Genomic DNA, 9,535 nt, shown 5'->3' with positions numbered 1-9,535 from the left:
GACTGTGGACCGGGGGTCACTACTTCCCGGGTTGCTGGGAAGGCTGTGAACCCAGGAAGAGCAGGGGGCAGCGTCCGCCGTCCCCAACAGGGCAGTATCTGTGATCAGAGGCCACAACCCCATACATGACCGGCCTTGTCAAAAGAAAACCGAGGCGCTGGGCGCGAGCAGGCCCGGCTCGCCGCAGCTTCCACTGACCCTGAGCGCTGCCCGACCCCGACCCGAGTTGCTCCGGAGGCTGAGTCCCCGGCCCTCCGCCCCTGATGGCGACGACCAGCGGGCGGCCCGGAGACCCGAGTCGCCGGGCCCGTCCTCCGGGACGGGTGGGTTCGGGTCACCGGACGCCTGGCGGGCCTGGGGTCTCCGTCCTCCGAGATCAGGATCTGGCGCTGGGAGGGCGCTGCCGACAGGCCTTATAAGGTCACGGCGCTGGCGCGGCGCCTCTGGGAGTCGTGCGTGTGCGTGTGTCGGGGGGTCTCCTCGGGGTGTGAGGCCCGAGGCCGCGGACGTGGAGTGGGGGCGCCCAGCGGGGAGGCGCGCTGGGTGTTCGTCGACAAGGCGGCCGAAGAGGGCGCGGCCCCTTTAAGCGCCTCCGGCCCCGTCCCCTGCGTCTCTTCCCGCCCCCTCGCCCCCGGGGGACGCCCAGCGGGGAGGTGCGCGGGGTCTCGGTTGACAATCGGCCCGCGGGGCGGCCGAGGGAGGGCGCGGCCCCTTTAAGCGCCGCCGGCCCCGCCCCCCGCGCCTCCCCCCGCCCCCGCGGGAGCCGCGCCACGTGACCCGGGTCTTGTGACCGGCGGGGGAGGCGCGGGGGGAAGCCCGCGGCGCCCGCCTCCAGGGGCCCAGCCCCGCCGCTGCCGCCGCCGCCCGCGAGCCGCGGGTCCTGCCGCCGGGCTTCCGCACGTCCGAGTGAGCCGCAGCCGGGGGCGAGTCCGAGCGGGAGCGGGAGCCAAGCCGGGCGCGGGGGGCGCCGCCCGCCATGGACCACAAGCCCCTGCTGCAGGAGCGGCCGCCCGCCTACAACCTGGAGGCCGGCCAGGGCGAGTTCGCGTGCGCCCCGCACGGCTACGGCGCCATCGCCACCGCCCCGCCGCCGCCCTACCCCTACCTCGTCACAGGTGCGCTGGGGCCGGGCCCGGGGCGCGGGCCGGGGGCCCGGGAGCGAACTTCGGGCGGAGTTCCGCCGCGACCTTTAACCCCGAAACCAACTTTTCTCCGGACGTGGCGGCGGCGGGGGGCGCGGTCGAGGGGAGACCCCGGGGTCCGGCGCGCGCAGGGGGTCGGGGACGGCGCCGCCCCGGGAAGAGGAAGTCGGGCCCCCGAATCTGGGCACCGCCCGAGCGCCCTGAGCCCACCTGCGGGGTCGCTCGCGCCCGGTTCGCCCTTCCTAGGAAGCACATCCATCTCTCTGTAGGTTTAACTTTATTAAGGAGACGCTGTCCACAAGTTAACGCTTAATTAAAGCTCATAGTGGGTACTTAGTGGACGCAGCTGTCGTACTGATTTTGAAAAGGATGCATTTGGGGGGGAGGGGGAGGGCAGGAGAAGTGGACCTCAGACCCTCTTTCCTCCCTGCCGTCTTCTCATGTGTCTTCCTGCCCACAGGGATACCCACCCACCACCCCAGGGTCTACAACATCCACAGTCGGAATGTCACCCGGTACCCTGCCAATTCCATCGTCGTGGTCGGAGGCTGCCCAGTCTGCAGGTATGTCCCAGGCCTGGGGGCTCCAGAAGCCACTAAGGACACGCTCAGAGCCTCATAAAGGCAGGATCTGGGGGAGACATGGTCAGTCTCCGGCGAAGCTGCTGACCTGCGCCGTGGAAGAGAGCGCGCCCGGTGGTCCTTGGGTCCGTACAGGGTTCATGTGGCAGAGGGGGCTGGGTGTCCGTCCCTCTCCCCCCGTTGTGTGCTTTTGGGCCATTGAGCCCCATGGGGATGGGATGCAGAAATGTCAGCAGTTGGACTGACCGCCTGCTGTCCCTGGTTCTGGGACTTGCAAGTTGGCTCTGCAGTTGCTTCTGGAAGGTGGCCAGAGGTTCCCTTTTCCCCGGGAAGGGTCCTGTTTGGAGAGATGGGCAGGAGGGCCCAGACTCAGGTGACCAGTGTCTTGGAGGAGCTGGAGGGCTGGGGGTGACGGGCAAGGGCCGCTCAATCCACATCCGGCTGGCAGCTGCACAAGGACAGGGACGCTGAGGTTCTTTGTTTGGGTGGGAGCGGTGTTTCATGTTCTCAAAGTCCAGCCGCCAGCATCTTCTGTTTTCATAGGGCCTGAGATGTAGCTAGTAGATGCTTGTCCTGAGGGTTCAAATTCCCTGCCCTTTGGTGGATTCCAGTGCATGGATGGTTCAGAAAGTCAGGGCAGACTTGGCCAGAACTGGCTTTTCCGTCTGCCAGGGGGCAGCCTGTGGGGGTGAGGGTGCGGAAGTTGGAGTTGGTGAGATGGAATTGAGAAACTCTGGTTTCCTTAGTTGCAAAAGTGTATCAGGCAGGCCCTGAGCAGCGTCCAAGGGAAGTTAATAGTTTGAGTCTTGGGCATCAGCCGTGTGGGGAGGACTGGAGGGCCAAGGAAGAAGGACTTCTAGAGATGGGGGCAGAACCGGACCCCCCCGGAGCCAGCCACGTGCTTGCTGAGGGGGCGGTGGGCAATGGAGAGCCCTCTGGGCTGCGGTGGCCGGGGGACCCCAGATGGCAGACTTGAAAGAGGTGTGTCTTCTGACACAGCTGGTGACAGTCTGGCCTTTGGAGAACGTGAAGGGGGAAGGGAGACAACTGGCCGCCTCCAGAGCCGCTCCCTGCCCCGGGCACCTGTGGGCGGCAGAGCCGATCGGTTGGAGGCACGTGGATGGGCTTGGAGCGGGGAGGCGTGGCCCGGGAGGCTGGTCACATGCCGTGGGGCAGGGCAAGGGTCAAGGCTGGTCCTGGCCGAGAGGGCCATCGGGGGAAGTGGCACAGCGGGGTGGGGGGAGGGAACCGCCACGCTTGGCTTCCAGACGGGTCCTGGGCGCCCAGGTCCGTGGGTGCGGCTCAGCTGGGCGACTCCAGGGGCTTGTTTTGGGCATGAGGGGTCTCGAGCCATCTCCTAGTCAAAGGAGGGTGTCAGGCTCGCAGCCGCGGAGTCTGAGGAAGGCCCCCGGAGCGGAGCCCTCCAGCTGGGGTTTTGGCGTCCCAGTGCGGGGCCCAGCCGAGCCGGGCTCCCGTCCTGGCTGTGCCGGCGGGCCCAGTGCCCCATCTGGGCAGGGGGACGCTGGTGGATGCTCTGCCGTCTGGCTGGCCCTGGATGGAGGAGAGGAGACCAGCAGCGGGTCCTGGGGGCCGAGAATTCCCCCGGGGTGGGAGCCCGGCTCCCGCCCTCAGCCCCGTCCCTCTGCTCTTCTGGGGAGGGGTGTGGGCTCCGCGCTGGCGAAGGCTGGGGGCGTTGGGGGGGCCCTGCATCCGAAACAGGCTTCCTTCCTTGGGTTGGGGTCGCAGTCCTCCCGGCCTCTGGGCGGTGGGCGCAGCGAGAGGGGAGCACGTGTGCTGAAGACAAGTTTCAGGGCCCCGATCGGGCCTTACCCCCTCGCAGCCTCTGAGGTTCGTCCTCTGTGGCCCTGATGTCGCTGGAGGGCAGAGGGCAGCAGCTGGGCTTCTCTGTGGGCGGGGGCCAGGTGTGTCCAAGGAGCCTCTCAGCTGTCTGGGGAGTGGGTACCTCCAGGAGGCTGGGGAGGGTCCCCTGGGGACTGGCTGGCCTGTCTGGCGGCGGCAGTGGGTCGGGAGAGCTTGTCCTGTGACCGAGCTTCCTTCCTTACCAGCCGGCCCGTCTGCCCGCCCAGCCCGTCTGCCCTGGGAGCCTGGCAGCCATCTGCAGGAGTCACACGTCCGTGATTCCCCGAGCGAGGCCAGTGCCACTGGGCCCTCTGCCACCATCGGAGCCCCCGTGGGTAGCCTGACCCTGTCTTCCCTTTTTAGCAGCAGCAAATGGGCGCGCGCGCTCCACCCCTGGCCGCTGTGGGCCGGGCACTGCCTGGCCCAGGCCTCAGCCCTGTCTGAGGCCGTCCTGCCCCGTTGCGGGGCCTATCCCAGGCCGTGGGATGGGGAGGTGGGGCTGCAGGGGGCGGGCCTGTGCAGAGGGCCCTGGCTTGGTGTGGAGGCCGGAGGTGCATCCAGGCCCAGGGTCCTGCTGGGTGCCGCCGGGTGTTGGTCCTGGGGTGACCAGGGGGATGCGGGGGCTCTGGGGTGGCCGGGGTCTTGGAAGCCGAGACGGGCGTGCAGGGGTCAGATGCTGTCCGCAGGCCAGGGCAGCGAGGGGGCCGGTGCCCCAGCCTCCCTTGCCCAGGGGCATCCCCAGTCTGAGCCCAGCCCTGACCGCAGCGGGCAGGGTGCGCAGAGCTTCTGGGGCATCTAGCCCCATCCTGGGACATCCATCCTGGACTGAGCCTGGTGTCCCCTGATCCCCTGCGGGCCTCCGGCTTCGTGGGTCCCCCGCCCCCTCCGGAGGCCCTGAGACCCACCCTCGGGGGAGGCCTGCTTGGAGTGGGGCCCTAGGACCCCTGGTGGGGCACGTGTGTCCTGAGGGGACGAGACGTGACCTGGTCTCTGAAGGGGGCTGCCAGTGCTTTGGGGCACCCTGCCGTGTCCCCACCTGGCTACGGGCTCACAGCTCCTGGAGGAGGCGGAGTCCTCTGGCCCCTGCCCAGGAAGCTGGTCTGGTGCTGCTTGGGCTGCTCCTGCCGCTGGGGCACAGAGGGCGGGGGGCGCAGAGGGCGGGGGCCCTGGCCGGGTCTGGGCTGCTTGCAGCCCCACCAGGTTCTGGTCCAGCTTCCTGGGGAGGGGGCCCCACCTGGCCGAGCGCCCAGCTTCTCCGTGAGGTCAGAGGCAGCGAGATGCGTGTGTTTAGAGTTAGCTCCCTGATTTCTCCAGCTTCCGTATCTTCCTCACCCCCGTTGCAGAGGAACATGGACGGGGCCTTGCTCAGTTGGGATTCAGAGCCAGGTGGTAAAGAGCTGAGCTGATGGGGGCTCCTGAGGGGCTTGGAGAAGGAGCGGCCAGGTTGCTCAGGAGGGGCTGGCAGGATGGGCGGGGGGCCCACAGGGACTGGGTGGTTTGTACCCTGGGCTTCTTGCCACGTCAGGGTCGGCCTAGAGACCAGCCTGAGTTTTTCAGTGTAAAAGATTCTGGGTTTTTAAAAAGAGTCAATCACAGCCACCCTGCTTTTGCGGCCCAGGCAGGCAGCACGCATCGTCAGAGGCGAACGTTTCTGCAGCAGGACGCACACATTCCCGTGGAGTGGACACGTTAGGACTGTAAACGGCCGCATGGTAGTTGAGGTCACGGTGGCTGCCGGTTGAGTTTGTTACCAACTTTGTTAAAAAGTCCCGCTTTCAGAGCCCTTGGTGTTTGAGGCTGTAGCTCAGAGGTGTGGGCCCAGGGCACAGGTGAGGGTCAGAGGCCCCTGGTCCCTGGGGCTGTGGGGCGGGGTCAGGTCTGGTTGTGAGCCTCGCCTCGCTTCCTGCCCGAGGGGAGCGGCTCGACTCCTCCCGAGACCCGGGGTGGCCTGGCCGCCCTCTGCAGGGGGTGAGGCAGCTCTTGCCATCAAACCCGGACTCCCACCAAGGGCGTGGGAAGGGTTGCCGCTCTGCTCCGGCTGGAGAGAGGGAAAGATCTGCACAGAAAAAGCCGCGGTCGGCGGGCTGAGGCGCGCGGGGTGGGCTGTCGGGCCTCGTGGGCTGGGGCGCGGTGTCTGCCCTCAGGCCGCCGAGGGCCCCACGAGAGCCCGCCCCTGTGCGGTGTAGACCGGGTCTGGGTCTGGGTGGGCAGTTAGGGGGGTGGGGCTGCTGCCGTTTGACCCCAGAGGCCAGGAGACGTGCCAGGGGGCTGCCCGTGTGGACGAGGCACCAGGCTGCGGGCCAGCCCTGCCCCTGCGCCAGGGGAGGTGGACGCCGCGAGGCTCCTCCAGCCTGGGTGCCCCTCAGCGCGCCCTCCCGGCGAATCCTGGAGCCCCCGGGGGATGCATGGGGTTCTAGGCTGTGCCTCTTTGCAGTCTGGGCCTTCGGTGAGACGGCAGGGCGTCCAGCCTGGGTGGGGCTCGGGGAGTGTCTGTGGGTGACCCTGGGGGGCAGGCCTCTCCTGAAAGGTCTCAGCTGGTGCGGCTGACCCAGCCGGGAGGCCTGGGGCCCTTGTCCCCTGCTTCCCCCTTGGATGTTCTGACTGAGGGCTGTGCCCTGGGGTTTGGCCCCACGTAGAGAAGGTGGGGTAGGTGCCCCCTGGCCCCCCTCCAGTGGCCTGAGGGGCGTGGCCGCCCGCCGGCCTGTCCCATGCCAAGTGGAGCCCTGGCGGTGGCAGCACCCCCCACCCCCTGCAGCCTCGTGCTTCCTCCGCGGGGGTCCTGCCTCCTGGGCTGCGGGCCTGGAGCCGGGCAGGTGCGGTCTGGGCGGGCCGGGGCTCAGAGGTGTGGTGACAGCCTAGTGCAGCCCCTTGGGGCAGGCCTGGCCCGCGGGCGGCTTTGCTGCCCAGCTTCTCGGACCTTTCCTGAACTCAGCTAGGGCCTCCAGGGGAGGGCCGAGAACCTCAGGGGTTCCCCGAGAACCCCCGTTTGACTTTCCGCAGTGTCACAGGGCTGCTGGGGCTTCAGGAAGATGGGGGAGGGCGTGGGGTGGGGTGGGTCCCGGTTCTCCCGCAGCTCCGGGGTGGGAGGGAAGTGGTTCTGGGGCTGGGGGCTGGCGTCGGGGGTCTCACTTCAGCCGTGAGGGCGTGTGGCAGCTCCTCTACCCGCCTCAGGGGCCTTGGAAAAGGACTCTGGCCCTGGGCGGTGACCTCTTGGGGATGTGGTTGGGGGCTGGCCCCTCGCGGTCCGGGAGGTCTCAGACTGGGCATGTGGAGGGTTAATGTGACTTTTTCCAGGGAGGAGCTTTGAGATCAAACCTCCCAAGGTAAGTGACATGGTGTGAACCTGGGTGATCTCAGGCTTTCACTGAAACCTGCTGCCCCCTCCTCCCACCAGTAAAAACCCCACAGAATCCAAACTATCACTATTCTTGGAATTTTCCTCTAGGGAATGGAAAAATAAGTCTAAAACTTTCCAACGGTGGGAAAAAAATACTGTAAAGTGACTTGGGTCTCGTGTTCTTGGCCATGTAAGTGTCTATAGGAACTGGCTGTGTTCTTGGCCATGTAAGTGTCTACAGGAACCGGCCTTTGCTGCCTGTTCTGAGCGCTTTTCTCTGCAGCTGCCCCCGGCGTCCCCTCCACGAGCGGCGCCCGGCCCCGGAGGTGCCCAGGCCGCGGGCTTGGTTGCTGCAGAGGGTGGGGGCACCTCGGGGTGGCCTCAGGCCCGCGAGGGCCCTGACCCGCGTGCCCGCTCTGTCTCCGCAGGGTCGGGGTTCTGGAGGACTCGTTCACCTTCCTGGGCATCTTCTTGGCCATCGTCTTGTTCCCCTTTGGGTTCATCTGCTGTTTCGCCTTGAGGAAGCGAAGATGCCCCAACTGTGGAGCCAACTTCACTTAAAGGGAACACCACACCTGGCTTTCCCACACCCAGCTATCTTTTTCTAATGTAAATGTCGTGTACAATAGCTTTATTTGATGAAGCTTCAGGACTGTTTTGTAAAGTGAGGCGGGTGGACGGGGCGGGCGAGGGGCACGGGGTCGGAGTGAGGACACGGGCGGCTCTGTTCCCGGCTGAACGAAGCTCAATAAAGTGCTGCTTTTATTTTTCGCAGTCTTCAATTTGAGAAAGGTGAGAAATACTGTTTTAAATAAATGAGATCCATACCGTTGTTCACCTGGTTTTGCTTCTTCAGTGTGTGCACGCTGTCACCAAGTTTTGTTACGGAAAACACACAGGCGCGCCTCTCCGGCCCTAACCCCCCCAACACCACGCAGTTCGGGCGACCTTCCCTTACACAGCTCCAAGAATGTGCCTGTTTTCAAGTTTTTATTCTTAGAACGAAGCCTGATACCTTGACATCCGCAGAGCACGCGCCCCATGCCCAGGATCCACCGCCCGGCCTCCGTCCTGTGAGCAGGGCGGTGTGCATGGCCTGGTGACCCCAGGACCCAAGACCCCCGCGCCGCAGCCTCACAGTCACACGACCCCCGGAGCGGGTGCGGGACCCCTGCCCCTTCCCCTGACTCACGAGCCTCCAGAGCCTGCCCCCACGGTGGGAAGGAACTGGCCCCGGGACAGACCCGAGTGTCGTCTTCGCTGGCGGACGCGGCTGCTGCTGCAGGACAGTGGCCCCAGACCCGCCACCGAGGGGTCGCCCGCGTGGCCCACTGGCCGGGGGACAGGACCAGCCCCGGGAGCGCCACGCCCCACGCTGTTTACCTGCCCTCAGTGGTTCTCGTGCTTAGAGGAGGAGGACATCACAGCCGAACCGAAAGCTGGCACCAGGAGCGAGACCCCCACGCGGTGCCGGCCTGCGTGTGTTTTCGCCCCTCGTCCCCTCCAGATGGCGCTGGCCCGCAGCAGAGACCGGCCCAGCACCGCTCTGACTCCCTGCCGAGGCCCAGCGCAGGGTGGGGCTGGGCTGAAATGCTCCCCCGCCCGGCACCCAGGGGTCCTCCTGGCTTCATGCGGGCTGCTGGGCGTCTCCGTGCCCGACTGAAAAGGAGAGAAACTTGCATCCCGAGAGGGTTCAGAGTAAACGGTGCTGGAGGCGACTTTGGTCGACTAGCGTAGCGAGAGGCGACTGGTCCCGCCCGTGGAGTCTCCCCAGGAAGGTGCCGGCCTGTGAGCCAGGACCCCGTGAGGCACGTGAGCCTGGCGGGTTTCCGCGGGTCATCCTAGTGAGGTCACTCAGCCCCAGGCTCAGTCCCTCTGAGAACTACTCAAGTACTAAGACCCGGCTATGACAGGGCCAGGCGGATCTCAGGGCTCTAGAGCTGTCTTAAGTCACGAGAACCTGTGGGATGCTTCATCTTGGCTAGGGCTATAGTAAACAAATTTTGAAGTTAAATAAGTGTTATACAATATCCTCATAATTTATATTGCTTAAGATTATTTGCATGCTGGGATGCAAATTTACATAGTATCTTCTTCATAATGCTATTTAAGAGCACATGCCTTATAAAACTGTGATCTCATTTGCATTTGGGTGCAGAAAGCCAGTCACAAAAGCATCCACTATCCCTTACTCTGGCTATTAAAAAAAAAAATCAGAACATTAAACAAAAAGTGATACAATAAGGATTGGAACCAAATTTACTATTTTCTAACAGAATAGGGAAAAACTTGTAAATGATTGAGTTGTAACTAAACTGATTTATCTTAAAGAAATGTGTAAACCCAACTATGTTAACTTAGAAAATGTGTTGATTTGCTCAAGTGGAATACACACAGAATCAGACGCTCTCTGGAGAAGTTTTACAACCGGATGGCGCTTGTCACACACAAACCTATCGTTTCCCAAGCGAGAGCCCAGCGGGGAACCAGGAGAACGTTGGGGCCGCCTTCTCATCGGATGATGGGCGCTGAGCGGTCATTCGTCACCGTCGGGCGGAGTTTCACAGTAGCAAAGGGGTTCTCTCCACTGTAGGGGGTGGGGCAGGAAAAATGTT

At 64.6% G+C, this 9,535-nt stretch overlaps 2 protein-coding genes across 3 annotated transcripts in view; one reads left to right on the top strand and one right to left on the bottom strand.

Annotated features, from left to right (window-relative positions):
- Window positions 1-781: 781 nt before the first annotated feature.
- Window positions 782-7,752, top strand: BRI3 (brain protein I3). The gene is made up of 3 exons (XM_043456038.1): window positions 782-1,115; window positions 1,603-1,705; window positions 7,349-7,752. The coding sequence occupies exons 1-3, from the start codon at window positions 977-979 to the stop codon at window positions 7,479-7,481; spliced, it is 375 nt and encodes a 124-aa protein (XP_043311973.1). The 5' UTR covers window positions 782-976; the 3' UTR covers window positions 7,482-7,752.
- Window positions 7,753-9,078: 1,326 nt separating this feature from the next.
- BAIAP2L1 (BAR/IMD domain containing adaptor protein 2 like 1) overlaps window positions 9,079-9,535 on the bottom strand; it is a 77,031-nt gene continuing 76,574 nt past the window's right edge. For both annotated transcript variants that reach the window (XM_043456036.1, XM_043456035.1), the window contains one exon: window positions 9,079-9,507. In XM_043456036.1, the coding sequence (XP_043311971.1) occupies window positions 9,432-9,507 (76 nt within the window). In that variant the 3' untranslated portion in view covers window positions 9,079-9,431. The remainder of the gene's footprint in view (window positions 9,508-9,535) is intronic.

Source organism: Cervus canadensis, chromosome 32 (assembly GCF_019320065.1).
Source record: "Cervus canadensis isolate Bull #8, Minnesota chromosome 32, ASM1932006v1, whole genome shotgun sequence".
NCBI lineage: Eukaryota > Metazoa > Chordata > Mammalia > Artiodactyla > Cervidae > Cervus > Cervus canadensis.
This window is presented reverse-complemented; position numbering and strand designations above follow the sequence as displayed.